An 18831-nucleotide genomic window follows, 5' to 3' on the forward strand; every position below is an offset into this window, starting at 1 on the left:
CTAAAGCTCGGTGCCCAGTAAGCAATTGCGTCCGTGTAACAGCTGGTGACTGGATGAGGGACATTAGAGTGGGCAAGGGCAGCAGCACGCCTCGGTGAGCTGATGACGGCCACAAGAGGGAGGCCAGAGGCCAAAGGAGCCAGCAGCTGAACAGGTGGGGTAGGAGGTAGCAGCCGTTCTCTTGGAGGGGATGGACCAAGGGACATGGGCAGGTCCCTAGGCCGAGAGCCTTCTCAGGGGCTGAGGGCAAGACGCAGCCCACTCAGGTCCCTTTATGCCCTCTAGTCCAAGGATAGTGTTACCTCGACATTCCACACCAGTATTTTTCCTTTTTCAATTCCTGGACTTTTATTTCAACCCTCAGTACCCCCAAAAGGAGGTGAACAGGCAAAGATTGGGGGGAAGCGATGGGCTGACATTAATTGATAGGAGCTGCTCCAAGCAGTTCATGCTGCCTTATCTCTCTCTCCTTCGGATAGCGTGTGTCCGCCGGAGTCCGCGGGGTCGGTGATTAATAGGGGCCATCACTCACTGTCCGGGACGGCTGAAAGGCAGCAGGGAGGGGGCGGCCCTCCCCAGAACTGAGATAACAAGCAGCAGGAATAATGAGTGGTGTCACTCCACTTTTCATTTTGATGGAAAGTCATTACTGGAGTCAACGCCAGCGACAAAGAGCCATGAATCAACTGCTCTGCTATGAAATTAAAATCGAATTGCCGGCCACCCCCAACCCCTACCCTTCCTGGGAAACAGAGATGGGTAGGTGGCTTGGGAGAGGGGTGCTACCCTAGGGTGGGCTCTATGCAATCACAGAGCAGGCAGTTATGGGCAGGAAGTGGACAGGCGGCTAGTGAAGGTGACAACTCCTGTCTCCACCTTGTTCATCAGACCCTTCCGCCCCAAACCGCATTTCCCCCTGCCTGGAGGTAAGCTGTGATTAAAAGGGAAATACAACTTTGCTGGCTCCATCGAGGCTGCCACTTGACTGCTTCTCTTGGGGTCCTGACCTGAGGCAGGCTGGGCCTGGCTGAGAGAAAGGGGCCCAGCTGACTCAGTTACCCCAGAGCCTCTTGCTGAACCATTTGTAGATACTAACTGGGCCCTCCCTGTCACCAAAAGAGGAAAAGTCCCTAACCTGGGTCTCCACAGAAACAGGTGATGGACCAGGGGGCCCATGGGGATCAAGAACCCCATGCAAACAGGTGCACAACCTCAACTCCAGGTCCAGAGAAGCAGTAACTGTCAGGAATGAAGCCAGAGTCTCTTCCTCTTTTATTAAGTCCAACTAGATAACGAGAAGCAGAAGCTGGTTTCAGGCTGACAGGCTACAGGGCCAATCAAGACAGCTTCTTGCAGAGAATACAGTGAGTGCCAAGGTCACCATCTGGGTGATGGTTCCACCACATGGCTTTCCATCCTCCAGTCGGCCTGGTCTCCTGCCAGGAAAGGCCCCGCAACATCAGCCCTGGCTGTCCCACCTGCATCCTGCAGGCTGAGAAGATGAGCAGGAAGAAAGTGGAGAGTGTCACAGAGAGGTTCCTATCAGGTTCACGGGGCGCCCATTGTACCGCTTGGAAATGTCAGCTTCAATCTGAAAGACAGCGATACCAAGTGGGTGGGAAGCAGAGGGGCCTCATTCTGCAGAAACTGGGGGCCTTCCCCTTCGTGGGTTTCCTTCCCTTTCCCGTCTTACCAGCTTCTGCAGCTCCTTGGTCTTCTCTAGCAGCAGGTCCAGCTTGGGCTCCAGAGCTGCCTGCTCCTGAAGTGCCTCCTGCTGCTTCTGCACCATCAATTCTTTCTTCAAAGCCAGCAGCTGGGACTGCTTCAGCTTTTGCTGGAGGAATTCGGTCACTCTGTCCACATACCTGGGCAGGGCATTCAGGTAAGTGGTGTAGCTGCGCAACCTGAGTATTCCCGTTCAGCTGCTGGGAAGGGTGCAGCTCAGGAAACCAAATCCCTAGTTGGTCTCATCCTTCCACCATTTTTGGCAAGGATTACCACTCCCAGTTCCCCTGACCTCCTGGGCAGCAGGTTCTGCCTGCATACATCAAATCACCCCATCTTGTCCCACAGAGAATGTGTGTCCCCAGTTGGGACGCAGTTATAGAATGAGGTCTAAGGGGTCATGGAGAAGAAGAATACAAGAGGTCAGGGCTGCTCACGATGGCGGAACCCTGCATCAGGTCCTGAACAGCCCAGTGTCAAGAGGAAAGACAGACCTAGGTGAGGCCAGGATCATAAACAGGTGTTGCATTCGAAGACTGGTGAGCCGGCCGACCAGATCCTGCAGCACTGACATCATACTCATCATCCTCTCTTTGGTCTGGCCCTGCAGGATGGCTGGAGCCAGCTGGAACTGGCTCATGGACAGGATGTCTGCCTCCTCACTCATCTCCACCGCTCTTTGGGATAAGAAGATCTCGAGCTGAAGACCAAGGAGGATTTGGTTCAAACCAAGAAGAGAACTCAGAGGCTAAAACTGCTCAAAATGAAGAATGACATGTAAAGGTTAGACTCTGGGTGAGGAGGGGTTCTTTCTTCTGAACTCTTTTATTGCTAGAAACTCACCAGTTATAATGTGAGAGCTGGGGTAGCCTCAGCTGTCACTTTTTGGTCTCCTAGTTCTATCTCAAGCCCTGGAGCCCCCTGCCTCCCTGCAGCCTCTGGACCAGATAACTAAGAATGCAGAGATTCAAAGGGTTCTCTGGTCTCAGTGAGGTTACTTTCTCCCCACAGGAGGAATGAGACTCCGGGCACAGGAATCCATGTTTGAGAAGCGCTGGAAGAAGAAAGGGCTCAGAAGAATCTGAGAACCAGCTACATATCTTTTTTTCCCCTCAAGATTTTATTTTTTTTTAGAGAGGAAGAAAGAGAGGAGGAAGAGAAACATGTATGCATGCCCCCAACTGGGGACCTGGCCTGCAACCCAGGCATGAGCCCTGACTAGGAATCAAACCGGTGACCTTTCTGTTAGCAGGCTGGCACTCAACCCACTGAGCCACACCAGCCAGGGCCCAGCCCCATATCTTGTCCCCATATCTTGTCATTCAACCATGGAAACTTGATCTCTTTTATTCTCCTCTCCCATGGAGGCTGGGAGGGAACTCTCTGGGCAGAAAGAGGATAGAACTGGTGAGAACAAGAATTTTCATGAAGCTCTTCCCAACCAGCAGGCCACTGGGAAGGGAAGAGATTCAGAAAGTAACAAGGGCAGGCCCCCAGCCTCGCAGCCCCACAAAGACGGTCCAAGAACACTGGCTCCTTACTCTGGGCTGTTCAACACCTTAGCCACAGGGATGGTATTAAAACACAAATGAGATCATGTGGCTCCAAACTCCTGCTCAAAACCTCCAACAGCTTCTCAGGTCACTCAGAGTAAAAGCCAAAGTTCAGACTCTTCACTGCTTTGATCTCCTTTACTTCTACCAGCTGCCAGCTCTGCCACACCAGCCGCCTTGTTCATCAAATGCGTAGGGCACACTCACTCCCACCTCAGGGCCTTCGTAACTGCTCTCTCTGACCAGAAGGCTTTCTGGTCAGACTTCGGTTTGGCTCTCTCTGCACCCCTGCAGGTCTTGACTCACTGCTCACCTTCGCCACGAGGCCTTCCCCAATCACCCAATATAGAGCCCGGCTGCCCAACAATCTCCATCTCCCTCCTGGCTTTCTTTTCCTCCACCGCACTTAGGTTAACCCTAACATACTGCACATTTTACTTTATCTTGTGTCTTGCCTGCATTCCCCACCAGAACATAAGTTCCAGGAGGACAAGGACTTCGACTGAATTCTGGCACCTCAGGCAGCGCCAGGGGCTCAGGAAGTGCATGATAAATATGTGTTGAATGAATGGGGGGCACCCTAATATGTGATGTCCCTGTTCCAGAACAAGGAGACCTCTGGTGTCCTTCACAGAAACAGGAAGTCAGGTCGGATGTCTGGAGCAATGCCACCTATGCTGGTGACAGGCCTCCCCACACCTCTCCCAGATGAAGGTACCTCCACAAGCTCATCAATGAACTGGTTCCGGGTCTCCAGGTATTCAAGAAGTGTCAGGGCATCTGAGCCCCTAGCAACACCTTCCGGAGCTGCCAGGAAGACAGAGAAACGATAAAGGAACGAAGGACCGAGGAGACCCGCTCCCTGCCCCAGTGGGTTAATATGGACATGGATTCACTGCACTAAAGCCCCTTTCCGTTCCAATTCAAGGGGAAAAGCTTCCCCATTCCCATATCTCAGCCCTAACCAGGCCCTGCTGCCAAGCCCGAGCCTGAGGGCCGTAGAGCTGAGTCCTGCGGGAGGAAAGGGCAGTCCTTGCTCCGGTGGCGGGTAGGAGAAGTTTCGTCCTGCACTGCCCTCTAGTGGCTCAGATCCCTGCTACAGCCTCTCAGCGCCTGCAGGTCGGTCTTCAGGGCCTGACCCACATTCATCTCCAAAACGTCGAGTTTCTAGACTTAACTTGAAGGACTTTCTCTGTGCCCCTTCATCAACATTTTTAAATGTGTGAGAAGCCCAATCTGAACAATGCATTTTTTTCTTGTTTCTAGAGCCACGGAGGCCTTTGGGCAGGGGACCGTGCACTTACCCTGGGTTCCAGCTTCCAGCACCGTAATCTTCAAAGCAGCAGCATCATCTCCCCAGTCTATCCCATCACCCCCAACTTCCTGGTTGGACAGCAAAGAACCCCAGGAATGTTGGCAGAATTTTCCCCAGCAAAAGGAGCCAAAATAAAACAAAGCCCTCAATAAGTTCAATGACTGCACATTTCAACTGCATGAAGGACATGCAGCACTGAGGTAAGTGGCAAAGGTGGCAGAGTGGGCCCAGGTACGTGCCACCCTCATCCCTGCTTTGTAGGGTTCCCACCTGCCGACACCCCCACACTCTGATACGTCACTCTGGAAACTCTGTCTCCCCCTGGACCACAGCTGGTCTGAGAGCTATGAACTTGGAGTGATGCCTTTGAAGACAGAAATACCTGTCTTCTCACTGAAGCAGTAATCCCAGAAAGTCCTCAGAGATGGACCAAGAGGGCATCCTAACCTTTGAGTCTGATTCCAGGGAGATGTCCCAGTCAATTCCAGCGGCCTGGGCTGAGATGCCAGAGTCAGTCCCTGCAGAAGCCACCTCCATCCCAAAGTCACCCCAGTCAATCTAGAAGGAAAAAATTTAAAAAGCTCATAGAAGGTGGGTGATAAAAAAGAGGTCTGCCCTCCCACAGGCCTCAGCTGCTTCTGTAGGGAGCGCTAGCACACTGTTTAAACACAGTGGCCTCCAGGCTCCCCAAAGGAGGGCCCATTTCAGAGAGCTCATGGGATGGAAGAGTCCCTAGTTCCAAGCCAACCAGCTTGCTGAGACTCTCCAGCACTCATCTGCACTTTGACCTCAAGAAGGCCAGAGAAATAAAGGAATAAGACCTTCCACCTATAGTCTCTCTCACACAAATCCCCCTTTCTTCCTCTGGGACTCTGAATTCAGGTTGTGAGGGGTTGGGCTGTGTGTGGGGCGGGGGGAGCAGCTCTCCCTCAGCCTGTCTTACCGCGTCTTCTTCCACCTGCTCAGGAGGCTCCTCGAGGTGCGGCCGCTCCACCACGGAGGGTTCTGTCCCCGTCCTCCACTCATACACCGTGGAATTTCCCCGCTTCTGCACAAATCGCAGCATTGGCAACACCTGCTCTCCGGGGCTGCAACAGAGTACATACTGACCCTCCTGCTGCCCACTCATGAAGCCAACAGTGGGCTTTGGCCTGGGCCATAAGGTCAGATGGGCAAAGCTCCCATGGATTCAAGTGTGCAAAATAAAACTCAAGTGTCATGTGGGAAAAATACAAGTGGAGAGGAGAAAAGAACTAGGGAAAAGAGGCAAACTGTTACCCCTGCTGGAGAGAAGCCAAGGCCCTCTTTACCTTTCACACACAAACCCCACACAGGCCTGGTACAGGTCAATGGCTTCCCCCAGGGACTGAGCCTTTGCCCCGATCTCGGCCAGCTGACTCGGCAGCTCCTTCACCAGGGCCAGCAGTTCTCTTTGGACATTATCTCCCTGGAGAGGACCAAAGAAGTGCGCTAAGACAGAGTGATGGGAAGCGGAGTCCAGCAGATTAAAGAAAACACGTGAAGACTGGAGAAAGGTGAGACACTGGTGCACAAAGGGCACAAGCAGGCTGAGCAGGAAGCCGTCCCCAGATGCAAAGGTGTCGGGCCCAGAAGATGGACAGAGGCCCCGGGCGTCCCTCCCACTTCAGGGAGACCCCTCCCGCGCACCGTGATGCCATACTGCTTGCACAAATGGTAGAACTGCTCCCGCATCTCAGCAGCCCCTGCCTGACCCTCCTCCTCCTTGCGGCTATATTCTTGCTGCAGCTGCTGGCACTTGGCGATCTGCTTCTTCAGTGAGGGGATCTCGTAGTTGACGTTCCGAACCAGCAGGCTAGAGAGTTCCACTGGGAAGGGCCCAGGAAATTCACTTCAGATGCCCACATGCTAAGGCCAGCATGCCCCAGGACATCACACATATACCCTGGCCTGGTGACAATGAACATGGGGTGGCCTCCAAGTTCCTCCCATCCCAGCTGTGGAACCTAAGATAGTCATCTCATCTCTAATCCAATTCTCATCTGTATCACAAAGACAATATTTACCATGAGGGAATCCATATAAAACACCAAGCATAATTCCTTGTATTAAGTAGGTGCTTGCTAAATATTAGCTATTATTATTATTATTTATATTGTTAGAGAACACACCCAAACTACAATCAGCCCTTCAGTTCTCTCTCAGACACCCAATATGACCCCAAGGATGATCCATGCCTTTTCTGCCTAGTACAGAATGGGGGTGCTGAGGGGAGAGGGCTCCACACGCCACCTTATCAAGAGGTCAGTGGTAGAGAACTTACACACACCCACTAGTTCAGGCCTGGCAATTCCCCGCTATCCTGCCTGGTCCTGCTTCTCCTCTTTCCAATACTCTGTGAAATTTATTTTCCCACCTTGCAAACATCTACAGCACAGCCTCTTCCCCCACACAGTCTGTGTCTCCTAGAAACCTAGTGAATTAGAACTGTGGGGGTGGGCTTCCCTAGGGACATCTTGGACATCAGGATTCTCAGACTGGGCAACTTTACCGAGGTAGCTGTTGTCCTTCTCGTACAGCGCTACAATCTCCTGCCAATCCTGAGGAAGAATAAAAACAGGAAGTGAGTCAGAACTGTACTCAGCAGTCACATCCCAGCTCAATCCCTGACCAGGGAAGCTCTCCCAGCCTTCACATCACATCAAACACAAATTCCTCGTTCTCCTTTGTAACGCTGGCTGGACCACCCACTTTATTTTAAGAGTGTGGCGCCAATGAGCAATCCCTAAAGCAGCAGGTCTGAAATGTAAACCCGGGGTAGAAGCTACTTTTGGCATAAACTATGGGGACGGAGAGAAAGTTCAGGAAACATTCCATTTAGGCGTCTCTACTGGATCCTCCAAGAGACCAGAGGCTCTGATCCCATTACCACCCTCGCCCACACTTGCCTTCATTCGCTGTGAAGAGTACCGGCCAAAAATGTTTTTTGTGGAAGCTTCGGTGCCTTTGAGAAGGTCCACAATTCTCAGGCAGTGGAAGTAGTGAATGTCTGGAAAGCAAGGAAGAGCAGACTTTGAGAATTCCAGTGTCTTCCACGTCTACTCTGGTCAATGCACATAGCTGACTCATGTATATGCCAGTAACGTTAGCATTCATAGCTCTCCCGTCATGCACAGAGGTCTCTTTTATCAGTTTGTGTTGGAAGAAACCAGCATCTATACCCCAAACAAAATCTCTCTTTCTCTAGGGATCAGCCCTGTGGCTAAACAACAGGGAAGCATCCCAGCCGACATATGCCTCTCCAGGAAAGAAGGGACTCCAGTAATGTAGCCCCAAAGCACTCACAGGATCCAGAGAGCAGCTGGGCAATCTCTTCGCTTTCTGGCATGTCCTGGATGGCAGCGTTGATCTTCTCTCGGATGGTCAACACCAGACTCTGCCATTTCAGGTTGCAGTGCCTTCTGTCCACCAGCCAGTCTATGTAAGAAACACTCAAACTACAGCATTCCCATTCATAAGGTCAAAACTGTCACTAGTTCAAGTGAAATACGCTAAGATAGTGGCTAAAAGTTGTGTTCACACAAGTTAAGGTATGGGGGTCATGGGAAGATGGTAAAAAAAACAGGCCCAAAGGGATGCTTGGGGCTAGACAGACTTTGGCAACCTGACTTCATAGAGCAATTGCCTCCACACAGGGATAAAGGAAAACTTTAAATTGGTCCTGACATCAAAGTGCCACTCTGACCACTCTAAATTCTCCATAATATTTTTGCTTCCAGGGGTAATTATAACTTTCTTGACAGAGGATGTTGTTCAACTTCCACTTCCTCAGGGCTGGGATTAACCATGACAATGGAAAATACAAGACAGTTATGCCAAGTACTGGATGAAGGAATAACTGCAAAGCCCCTAATACCTACAGCGCCCTAAAGACTAGATAACACTCGTCTGTTCTTTCCAGTGAAGTACCATCGTGGACACGTGAATGCCAACGTGGCTGACCTCCTGGAATCTGGGCCTAGATGTATGTTTTCAGCAGAGGGTATGGCTGGCTGAGAGCCACGCACATTTCCTCAGCAGGAGAGAGCTAAGAGCTAGGCTTTGTGGGTCAGGTGGTCCTGGCTTCTAATTATCAACTTGGGCAAGTCTCTCAACCTCTGTGCCTGTTTCCCCACATGTAAAATGGAAATAATAACGCCCTGACCAGTTTGATTCCCGGTCAGGACCCATGCCTAGGTTGCGGGTTCGGTCCCCGGTCACAGAGTATATGAGGCAACCGATTGATGTTTTTCTCTCACATTTATATTTCTCTCTCTCGCTTCTTCTCCTTCCCCTCCCCTCTCTATAAAAATAAGTAAAAAAATCTTTTAAAAAATAAAATAAATAAATAAAACAAAATGGGGATAATAAGATATTGAGTGTAAGGAAAAATGTAGGTAAAACATTGAACACTGTGCCTGGCACATGGCAAGGACTCAATAAATCTTAGTGACCTTCATTCTTACATGTTAAGTGCCTAACAATGCACCCAATATAGAGCAATCCTTCAATGAACAGTTATTGTTTCATTTATGCTTTTGATGACCAAATGACAAGTTCATATACCACAAGTACACATGTGCTAAAGAGCTGGGACAAACCTGAAGTGAAGCTAAAGAAGTTCCACTAAGTGGCCCCTGTACAGGATTGACTAAAATGGCCCCCAGCAGTAAATTCCGAATCTTGGCCTGATTAATAAATCTGCCAACTGGTCAAACACTGGGGCTCCACACTAGTTATCATTATACTCCTGCTGCATTGCTTTAAAATTTTCAGAAAGAAAAATTCTGTGGATGTCATAGAACTAGAAGCAAAGGAATGAGGTAAACAGATATCTTAGCAAAACTGGCATCAAATCAATGAATCCAAAGAGCATTTAAAAGCCCAGAAGATGCTCTGGCTGGGTGCTCAGAGCATCATCCCAATATGCCCAAGCTGTGCGTTTGATCCTGGGACAGGGCATGTACAAGAAGCAACCGATGAATGCATAAATAAGTGGAACATCAAATCAATGTTTTTCTCTCCTTTCCTCCCTTTCTCTAAAATCAATGAATAAAAAATATTTAAAAACCCAACAGCTGTGCACTTGCCCCTGGAGGGGTCAGAATGAATAGGTCCTTCCCTGGCCCTGAACTGGAAAGGAGGGAGATGGCCTGGCCTCTAAAAGGTCTTTATTTCCAACTGGCTCTATGTCCCTCTTCTTTCTAAAGTCAAGGGAAGATAGAAGCTTTTAAAAAAGAGGGAGGTGGTTTTTTCCCCCCCAGCTTAATACAAAAAGCATAGACATTGGAGCCTGAAATACTGAAGTTCCAATTCAGATCTGCCACTTAGTTTATGATTTTGAGGTAAGTAAGCCATTACCCTCTCCGTGCCTGATATGATTCGACAACACACGCTATAAATGTTACAAGCAGAAAACGCAGGTCAGGTACAGACTATGTATGGTTCCTTCCCGCTCCTACTGGCGAGGCAGGTCAGGCCACAGACGGGGGCATCGAACGGGGTGAGTGGTCAGCGATTTAACAGGGGCCGTGGGGCGTCAGGACTCCCAGTTGTTGACCGGGGGCAAGGGGTCAGGACTCCTCCTTGAAAGATGGCTTTGCGGGGACGCCCCATCCTACCGAGCAGCTTGCTGGTCTGGATATCGATGGGCACGTGCTGATGGTCCTGCCAGGAGACACGACAAACAGTGAGGCATGAGCGTGGGAAGGAGGCGTACCACTCGCGCGCTAATTTCACGGGCACAACCGCCACCCTTTGGGGCCAGAACAAGTAGCCGGGGAGGGCTGCGCAACCCGAGAGGGTGGCCCACGAAGGGGATCAGGGACGGATAGGCTGAACCCTGACCAGGAGTTCCGGGATAGCCCCCCATACCCCCGGCTCCTGTTCCCCCACCTGCATCCTTCCTCCACTTCTACTTCCGGCTGACGACCCAACACGCCCCATCTACCACCAATCCAGCGCCAGTGTGGTAGAGCTTCAGTTTATGCACAAACCAGCCTCCTCCGGCCACGTCGCCGCTTTCCTCAGAGCCAATCGCAGCGCTCGCTCCACCCCCGGCCGCAAGCCCCACCTACCCCAGGGCTCCGAATGGCTGAGCCCGGGGAGGGGCGGGAGAACAAGAGATAACCAATGGGAGGTGCGAGGCGGGCTCAGGCCCGGAGAGGGGCGGGGTGCCAAGGAAGTGTTGTAGTGGCGGCGTGATCACGGCAGGTAGCGCCCAAGAGCTGGTCTTGCGCAAGGATTAACGCTTCTGCAGGCAGGGTCCTAGCGCCGACGTGGCGAACCAGAGGCCATTAAAAATGCTTTGTTCCCGTCTTGCGTGTTGTAGGCTTCTTGTGGCACTTATCACACTTTGCCTTCTCATTTAGTTTATTTAATAGACATGTGTTGAGCACCTGCTACGTATTGATAGGATAGGGGAGGAGAGGGAAGAGGGTCAAAGTAGGCATTGCAAACATAACGTGTAAATTGAGTCTTAAAGGAAGAGCTGCAGAAACAGCGGTGATATGGGAAGGGGTGTTCCAGGTGGAGGAGACTGTACAGATAAAGCTTTGGAGGCCACAAACTGCAAAAGGGGTGCAGGAAACAAGAGGCAGCAGGTCCAGGGCAAAAATGAGAATATGAAGAATTTCTTGCCAGCCTGTATGCAGTCTAAGGCGTGAAGCATGGATTGGCCAGAGAAGAGACTGTAAATATTAAGGGTCATATCATAGGGAGTCTCATTAAAGAACTTGGACTTCACCTCTGCAGAGAGGAACTACTGAAGGGTTTGAAGGGTTTGAGGCAGGAAGGGACCTGTACAGACTGGCTGCAAGGAGGATGGATTGATGGGAGATAAGACTGTCAGGGAGTTATTATGCAGAAGTTAGGGCCTGACCTGGGAGAGAGGCCTGAAAAGGAAGGGAAAAGGCTGGGTTTGAAAACATTTTGGAGGAAAATAAGCAGGATTTGGCAATAGATGGGGTGGGGGGGCAGCAAGAATGACACCTACATGGTTGGATGGGGGAGCCACCACCTAAAACAGGGATACAGGATGCTGAGCAGGTGTTGGGGAAGAGGGGATCTCAGCTTGGTGGTTCTGGGAGACCCCATGTAGGAAGCGTGCAGGCGGCACTAGGGTCTATAGCTCTAGAGTTCAGAGGAGCCATGGGGCTGGGGATATAGCTTTGGAGAGCTGCGAGCTGATTGACGTGTGGTCCTGGTGGTGGCTGAAGCTGAGGGGGGGTATGAGATTCGGCAAGGAGTTGGAAGAGTGAGGAGAGGTTCCTGGCATCTCACATGGCTGAGTGTGCCGTTTTGCACCCCTCCCCTTCCAGACTGTTAGCTCTTCCAGGAGGCTCTGTCTGGTTCTTTCTAAATGACCCCCACCTCTGCGCCAGCACGGCACTTGGGGCTTGGTAAATTTTTTATTAAACTGTGTGGTGTGATACAACAGTGAGAAGATCTAGATTCCTGCCCAGTGAGCTCTTGGATCATGTCCACAGCCTCTCTGCCAGCCACAGTTTCTTCAGCACAGAGATAGCACCTATCCTGACTATCTCAAGGTGTTTCTGTTTATACACTTAAATAAATAAACATACTAGATGTATATAACTCTTTACCATTTACAACATACTTTAATACAGTTTCTCATGCTTTGTAAGCTGTGTGTGTGTGTGTGTGTGTGTGTGTGTGACATTAATCATTATTACAGCATGAGTTGAAAGACTTCCCTGAAAATGGCTCATAGGGCAGAACTAAGGGCCTCTCTAGGGCTCTCTCATGGGAATTTGGCTCCCATCTCAGAGTCCTGACTCAGGCTGTTGGAATTGCTAGGGCTCCCCCTTGATTAAACAAACACTTACTGGACTCTAACTACGTGTTTCTGGCTTCCTGGGACATCCCAGGGAGCATGGCCCTGCCCCACTCTCAAGGTGCACCTCTCCTAGAATCAGAAGGCAAGGCAGAACAGGGCGGGATGAATCTGGAAGGCCCAGCCCTGGGCACTTGGTAGAGATACAGACCATGGACACTTCACCCCACCCTCAGCTCCCTGAGTGACTCATGTGAAACAGAAGGATGTTTGAGGACAGTCCTACCTAGCTGCTGGCCTCAGGGTGGCTGCCCCAGAAAGCATAGGAGTGGTGGCTTTGGGCCACAGGGAACCTCAGGGCTTATGGGCAGATGAGCACATAAGTGGTCTGACATCCAGGGCATCAAGGTCCCGGGGCTCTCAGCATCTGGAATGTGGCAGAGAGAGGAGTGGGATGCCTCTGACTGTGAATCTCTCGCTTCTCAGCCGATTTAGCAGGTGGGACGCTGTCTGGGGGTGAGGAGCTCATGCAGGGAGGTGGGGAGGACAGAAGAAGCCTGTGCCAGCTTTGAATGGTAGAGATACACCCTCAGGGCGCCATGTGCGCAGGCTGCCTTCTGTCTTTGTTGTTGTCAGTTTGCTCATTAAGTGATAACCAGGTGCCTGAGCCAGAATAGAACTAAATGTTTTACAAGTCTTATCTAATTTGATCCAACAACCTTAAAATGTGGGTTACTATTATTAGTCAGATTTTAAAGATGAGGGAGCTGCCCTGACCAGGTAGCTTAGTTGGTAGAGCATTGTTCCCGATATGCCAAGGCTGCAGGTTCAATCCCCAGAGAGGGTACATACAAGAAGCAACCAATGAAGTCATAAGTAAGTGGAACAACAAATTGAAGTCTCTCTCTGTCCCCCTTCTCTCTCTCACACACACTCTCTCTCTCTTTCTCTGTTTCTCTCTGTCTCTATCCTTATCCCTATCCCTCTTCCTCTCTAAAAAAATAATAATAAAATATTAATAATAATAATAATAAGGCAAGGGAGTCAAAACTTAGGTAGTTAAGTAACTTGTCCAAGATCATATAGTTGATGAGGCTGGGATTCAACCCCAGGCTTGTCTGGCTGCCCAACCTGCATTCTTGTTCTCTAGGACGTGGTTTCCCCTGCAGCCCTGCCTGCCCCCTCCTGCCCCTCTCTCAGCTCAGCCACCATGGCCTCAGGGCTCTCTTCCTCTCTCCCCTTCAGCATGACTTGCGCTTTCTGTCCCATTGTTGTGCCAAAGTCAGAACCCCTACCCTGCAGTCCCTGCCCCTTTACAACGTTCTTTCTTAAAAAAAAAAAAAGAAAGAAGGAAAGAAAGAAAAGAAAGAAAGAAAGAAAGAAATTTTTTTTATTTATTTTTAGAGAGAAGAGAAGGGAGGGAGAAAGCGAGGGAAGGAAATGGCAAGAGAAGCATCAATGGGCCGCGCACCCCAGCTGGCAGCTGAACCGGTGATCCTTCGCTTTGCAGAACAACACTCAACCAAGGGAGCCATGCCAGTCATGTCTCCAAGGTTCTCTCTTACCACACCCCATCCAGGGCAAGAACACCCATTACTTTTCTTCCTGCAATATCTATAAAAGGAAGGCTTACCATTGACATTCAAGTAATTCATTTTATAAATCTGCCATATGTTTATTACTTTATGGTCCGTGTTTTCTGTGTGTTTGCTCACAGCCGCATTGGCTCTATGTGCATGTGATTGTGTGTGTGTGTGTGTGTGTGTGTGTGTGTGTGTGTGATATCTGCCTGCTGGGCTGGAAGCCCTGGAAACTCTGCAGCTTCAGCTGGGCCTCTTGCTGTTTGCAGTATAATCTCTGTGTAGTGTTTTTCAGTCTGTCTCCCCAACTAGTCTGCAAGCCCCTTGTGGGCAGGGGGGACAGGCTTGTTTGCCTCTCTAACCCCAGCACTTGGCTTGATGCCTGACCTTGAATGTGAGGTGCTTAATGGATGCTTGTCAAGGAAGGAATAAGAGAAGGGGTAGCATGAGCATGACGGCAGCTAGTGATGAGTGGGGACCAGGATCGCTTGATCTGGTGGGAGGGGTTTGTGTTCCCCAGGTCTTCTCCTTATTCCCCCTCTCTATAGCTCAGGACTTGTAGTCAACCCCCTCTGAACCGCTTGGAACCAGATGAAGGAAATCAGAATGAAGATATCAGGGTTCGCTGGCTTCACAAGTTAAGCACAGGCCAGTGAAGGCCTATGAAGAGCCAGCCAGCTGGGTTGTGTTCTGGGGCCACTGGCTGCACCCTTAGCCCTGGCCAGCCATGCCCTCCCCATCCTTTCACCTTTGTTCATCTTCTAGGGGAAAACAGTCCTGCCCACCTCCCTGCATGAGCTCCTCTCGCCTAGACAGCATCCCACCTGCTAAATCAGCAGAGGAGTGAGAGATTCACAGTCGGAGGCATCCCACTCCTCTCTCTGCCACTTTCCAGATGCTGGGAGCCCCAGGACCTCGATGCCCTGGATGTCAGACTACTTATGTGCTCATCTGCCCATAAGCCCTGAGGTTCCCTGTGGCCCAAAGTCCACACTCCTATGCTTCCTGGAGCAGCCAGCCTGAGGCCAGCAGCTAGGTAGGACTGTCTTCAAACATCCTTCTGTTTCACATGAGTCACTCAGGGAGCTGAGGGTGGGGTGGCCTGTATCTCCACCAAGTCCCCAGGGCTGGGTGGCCTTATGAATCAGCTCTGAGGTGTCATTTCCTAAGGGTGCCAATGAATTTCATGACTTTATCACCCCCACCGTGGCAGATGGAGGGAGTCCACTCTTTCATGGGAAGGAAAACAAGTCCATTGTTAAAACACCCATCTGGTCAGCCTCCCTTCCCCTGTAGTTCAATGTTAGGTATCCTCCGTTCATCAAGAACCATTTTCCAAGATTCTGGGAACCTTAACACAAAAACATAGTCCCTGCTCTCAAAGAAAGTGACAGTATGAAGGGCTAAATTCCATGACAGCACACCCAGAGCCTAGCACTGTGCTCATGCTTAATAGATGCTTTAAAAATCCATATGAACCAAATAAGGGGTACGCTCAGAGAGCTGAGGGAACAGAAAGGAGGCATATGCAACTCAAATTTTGGGTAAAGGCACGGGATGGGGTCAGAAAACCATAAGAGCAGGCTCCTGGGAGAAGCACCATGTGAACTGAGTCTTGCAGGATGGAAATGAATTGCGGCAGAAGGGAGAGAAGAGAGGAGGGGAACAGAAGTGACGGGTGTCATTCTAAGAAGAGGGAATTGCATGAATAGAGCACAAGGTAAGAGAGAACAGTCCTCGTGAATACTGATCGCCCGTACCCCCACTCTCTGACTGTGGTCCCGCGGAGGGGAACCCCTCTCCACCACCCACCTCAGATCAGAATGCAGCTTCTGCCTACCCCTGCCCACCTTCCAGCTGCACCTGGTGTGGTCCCCAGAGACCGATTTTTGGTCTTGCCTCACTTGTCACCTCGGCCGGGTGGAGCACCCCCACGAACTCCAATATCCTGGCCTTCTGCAGAAGTGGGAGTGCCGAGGAGGGTGGCAGCTACTCTCTCCTCCCTGCTTTGGGAAAGAAAGAACCCTGGAGCCTGGATCTGCTCCCCGGGCCGAGGTCAGTAAGATAGGAACCACCTGTTGGGTCAGACAGACTAGGCACAAAAATTACTACAAAAACAAGGGCTTCATGCCCCTATAGGCCACCAAGGTCCTTGGAACTCCCTTAGTGTATTTCACTTGTCATACTCAACAAGGACGCATTTCTGAAAACATGTGCATTGCATGTTTGGGTGTGGAACCTAGTTTTAGGAAGGGGCATTTAAAGGTGAGGCATTTTATAAAGCAATAAAGCAGCTTGTGTGGGGGTGATCTGTTAAAGGGATATTCAGAGTCTATGGCCTTATCTCAAACTCCCCTCCCAACCCTGCTCCTCCCAAAAATAAATCTCTCAAAGGCCAGGGACTGGGCCTGACTCCCCAGGCTGGTCTGTTCCAAGAGGGTAGGTTGGGGACCTGGTTCTGGTGGCATTCTCCGAGGGGCAGGCCACAGGTATGCACCCACTGAATCCCTGCCTACTGCGGCTCTCACTGCCCCCATGGGTCCCAGAAATCGAAGAGACTTGGGTTTCAGAGCGGAGGAGAAATGACTGCTTTCAACACGAGCCCCTTCTTGTAAAGATGGAAATGGTGCCCTGGCCGGGCGGCTCAGTTGGTTGGAGCATATTCCCATGCACCAAAAATGTTGTGGGTTCAATCCCCAGTCAGGACACACACCTAGGTTACAGGTTCCATCCCCAGTCAATGCAATGTTTCTCCCCCCACCCACCTCAAAGAAATTAACATATCCTACATATCCTCCAGTGAGGACTTTAAAACAAGAAAGGAAAAAAAAAAGGGGGGAATGGTGTCCAATCCTCTGTCCTTCCAGTCTCTTCTCAACACCTGAGCTTGGATGAGTTTTTAGCCTCCTCTGGAGTCTTTCGGGCTGGAGATGCACTCTCAGAAAGACTAGGCTTTCAGAGTGACAGATCTAGAAAGCTGTGGGCATCTGCCTGGGACAACTATGTGCTCTTCTCACTAGAGGCAAGGGACCTTGCAGAAACAATATCTTCAGTTCCCATAAACCCCGGAGGAGACAATGTAACAACAAGCCTGCCCTAGCTGAAGCCATGAGAAGGGAAACAAATGGGGTTGCCCCAGGCAGAGTGGGACAAAGGCAATTGGCTACATTAAGAATTTTTTAGAGTAAAGACTGCTTCTATTTTTCATTTGGGTTTTAAAGCTTGCATTTATATTATATGTCAGATCTGTGTCGATGATAGATAATTCTAGACTCAAGGACCTAAAATTCTATAAGGGAGGAAACACATGAATGAATCATTACAATACTATATATGTTTGTGTACATATACATATATGTAATCAATATTGGTATATATCACGTCAAATAGAAACATATGAACAAGCTCTGTAGGAACAAGAAAATTCGTGGTGAGGTAGGAGGCAAATAGTTAATTTGGGTTTTGAGGAATGAATAAGAGTTTGTCTTGGTTTACACAGGGGATGGGGAGGCCATTCCTGGCCAAGAACACAGCATGCATTCCTGATCCCACCCTCCTAGGTAGCCTCTGCACCCAGGAAGGTAGGCAGAGAAAGGGCCTAGTGTACACATTCAGGGAAGGTTGGACCAGGAGGCTGCAGAAGCTCCATCCTAGGAGGGCCAGGCCGGGTGGGTACCATTTTGGGCTATGGGGAGCTTTTGAAGGATTGTCTCTCTGAGGCTTAGGGGCACCTGTTTAGGATGGAAGGGATAAATTCACAAGGCCATAAGAAGCTGAACCAGGTAGAAGCAGGGTTGGAGACAGTGGGGCAGTTTTCAGAGTGGGTTAGGATTTAAAATATAACTTGGGGAGAGAGACAGGGGAAGGGAGAATTGTGTGCCTTCCTTGGAACCTGGCACATGCATGCTCAGTCCATGGAGGAAGGTAGCTGGGCAGGTGGATTGAACATCTGTCTAAGCTGGGCAGCCTTGGGACAGGAAGCTGCAGGGACATTCAACATGCAGCAGTTTCCCACTCTCCAGTGACACCCATCCTTCTGAGGGGACAGAGAATGCAAACACCAACGGGCCATCTAAAAGCGGCTGCGAATAACCTCCAACGCGTGCGCCATCTGTGAGAGCAGCAGGGCCCGAGGGCTGGCTGCGGGCGGCCTGGGCGGATGGAGGTTTGCAAGAGGAGGTGTGGCTGCGGATCAGTGAGGGGCCAATGGGACTTCCCCGTGAGTGCACGCTCCGCCCTTGCCTTCCCCTCCCCTCCCACCCCACCAGGACCCCTCCCCACCTCCTTCCCTGAGACCTTGCCCCAGGTTTTGCTCTCTTTATGGTACCCAGTAAGGTCCATCCAAGGGGCAGCTGGACCTTTGGGGGAAGTTGAATGAAGTGGTACTTTGGGGTGGGGAGGCCATCACAATTCTCTTGGGGAGGCTAATAAAAGTATGGTCTCATATATAGAAAAATAAACGCCCTTCTGCCCGCACACATGGAAATTTGCATAGGATTTGAAGGACCTCGAAGCCCACCTTTAAGCAAGGGAGCAGGGGGATGAAGATGTTTGAGGTTGTGGTGAGTCTGGAGAACTTGGTCCAAGGAGGGGCCAGGGTCCCCTTCCCATTCTAGCCCAGGGAGACCTTGAGGAGGGGTCCTGTAGGTCAGGTGAGAGCCACAGCCCCCCCACCCAGCGCCCACCTGAGGAGTACTGCACTTGGGGCGGAACGGACAGCCAGGGAACCGGTCTGCCAACCAGTTTAACCAGGGACTGGTTTCGACTCCGGAGTTCAAAGGAGCTGGGTGCACCCTGTCCTGCTTAGCCAGCAACGGGAGCAGCGGCCCTTAACCCTTTCCCGGT

At 50.8% G+C, this 18831-nt stretch overlaps 1 protein-coding gene and 1 long non-coding RNA gene across 5 annotated transcripts; one reads left to right on the top strand and one right to left on the bottom strand.

The window, feature by feature from the left end:
• Positions 1-1457: 1457 nt before the first annotated feature.
• On the bottom strand, positions 1458-10603 carry CDK5RAP3 (CDK5 regulatory subunit associated protein 3). 4 transcript variants are annotated; one of them, XM_090290954.1, is made up of 14 exons: positions 10562-10603; positions 10233-10278; positions 7918-8049; positions 7521-7621; positions 7124-7172; positions 6262-6440; positions 5904-6040; positions 5537-5681; positions 5041-5151; positions 4583-4661; positions 3997-4085; positions 2220-2425; positions 1694-1865; positions 1458-1591 (listed from the first exon to the last, which is right to left on the bottom strand). In XM_090290954.1, exons 3-14 carry the CDS (start codon positions 7958-7960, stop codon positions 1526-1528), a joined length of 1377 nt encoding a protein of 458 aa, XP_090147080.1. In that variant the 5' UTR covers positions 7961-8049; positions 10233-10278; positions 10562-10603; the 3' UTR covers positions 1458-1525. The 4 variants fall into 4 exon arrangements, with proteins under 4 accessions (XP_090147080.1, XP_090147077.1, XP_090147078.1 ...); XM_090290951.1 differs by having other exon boundaries at positions 10507-10573; XM_090290952.1 differs by lacking the exon at positions 10562-10603 and adding an exon at positions 10486-10505.
• A 2307-nt stretch (positions 10604-12910) lies between these two features.
• Positions 12911-14087, top strand: LOC149998321 (uncharacterized). The gene is made up of 2 exons (XR_016514362.1): positions 12911-13282; positions 13811-14087. It is a non-coding gene; the product is annotated as an uncharacterized LOC149998321 (long non-coding RNA).
• Positions 14088-18831: the final 4744 nt, after the last annotated feature.

Source organism: Furipterus horrens, unplaced genomic scaffold, assembly GCF_987537825.1.
Source record: "Furipterus horrens unplaced genomic scaffold, mFurHor1.1.pri manual_scaffold_11, whole genome shotgun sequence".
Taxonomy (NCBI): domain Eukaryota; kingdom Metazoa; phylum Chordata; class Mammalia; order Chiroptera; family Furipteridae; genus Furipterus; species Furipterus horrens.

What these genes read in the sequence shown, in the direction of transcription:
- CDK5RAP3 (XM_090290951.1), bottom strand. Translation starts at nt 10,557, where the DNA reads ATGGGGCGTGTTGGGTCGTCAGCCGGAAGTAGAAGTGGAGGAAGGATG. An exon ending in GTGGGGTTTGTGTGTGAAAG is followed by an intron (nt 5,682 to 5,903) that starts GTAAAGAGGGCC and finishes ACTCTGTTGCAG; the next exon opens with CCCCGGAGAGCAGGTGTTGC. An exon ending in TCATTGATGAGCTTGTGGAG is followed by an intron (nt 2,426 to 3,996) that starts GTACCTTCATCT and finishes CTTGGTCTTCAG; the next exon opens with CTCGAGATCTTCTTATCCCA.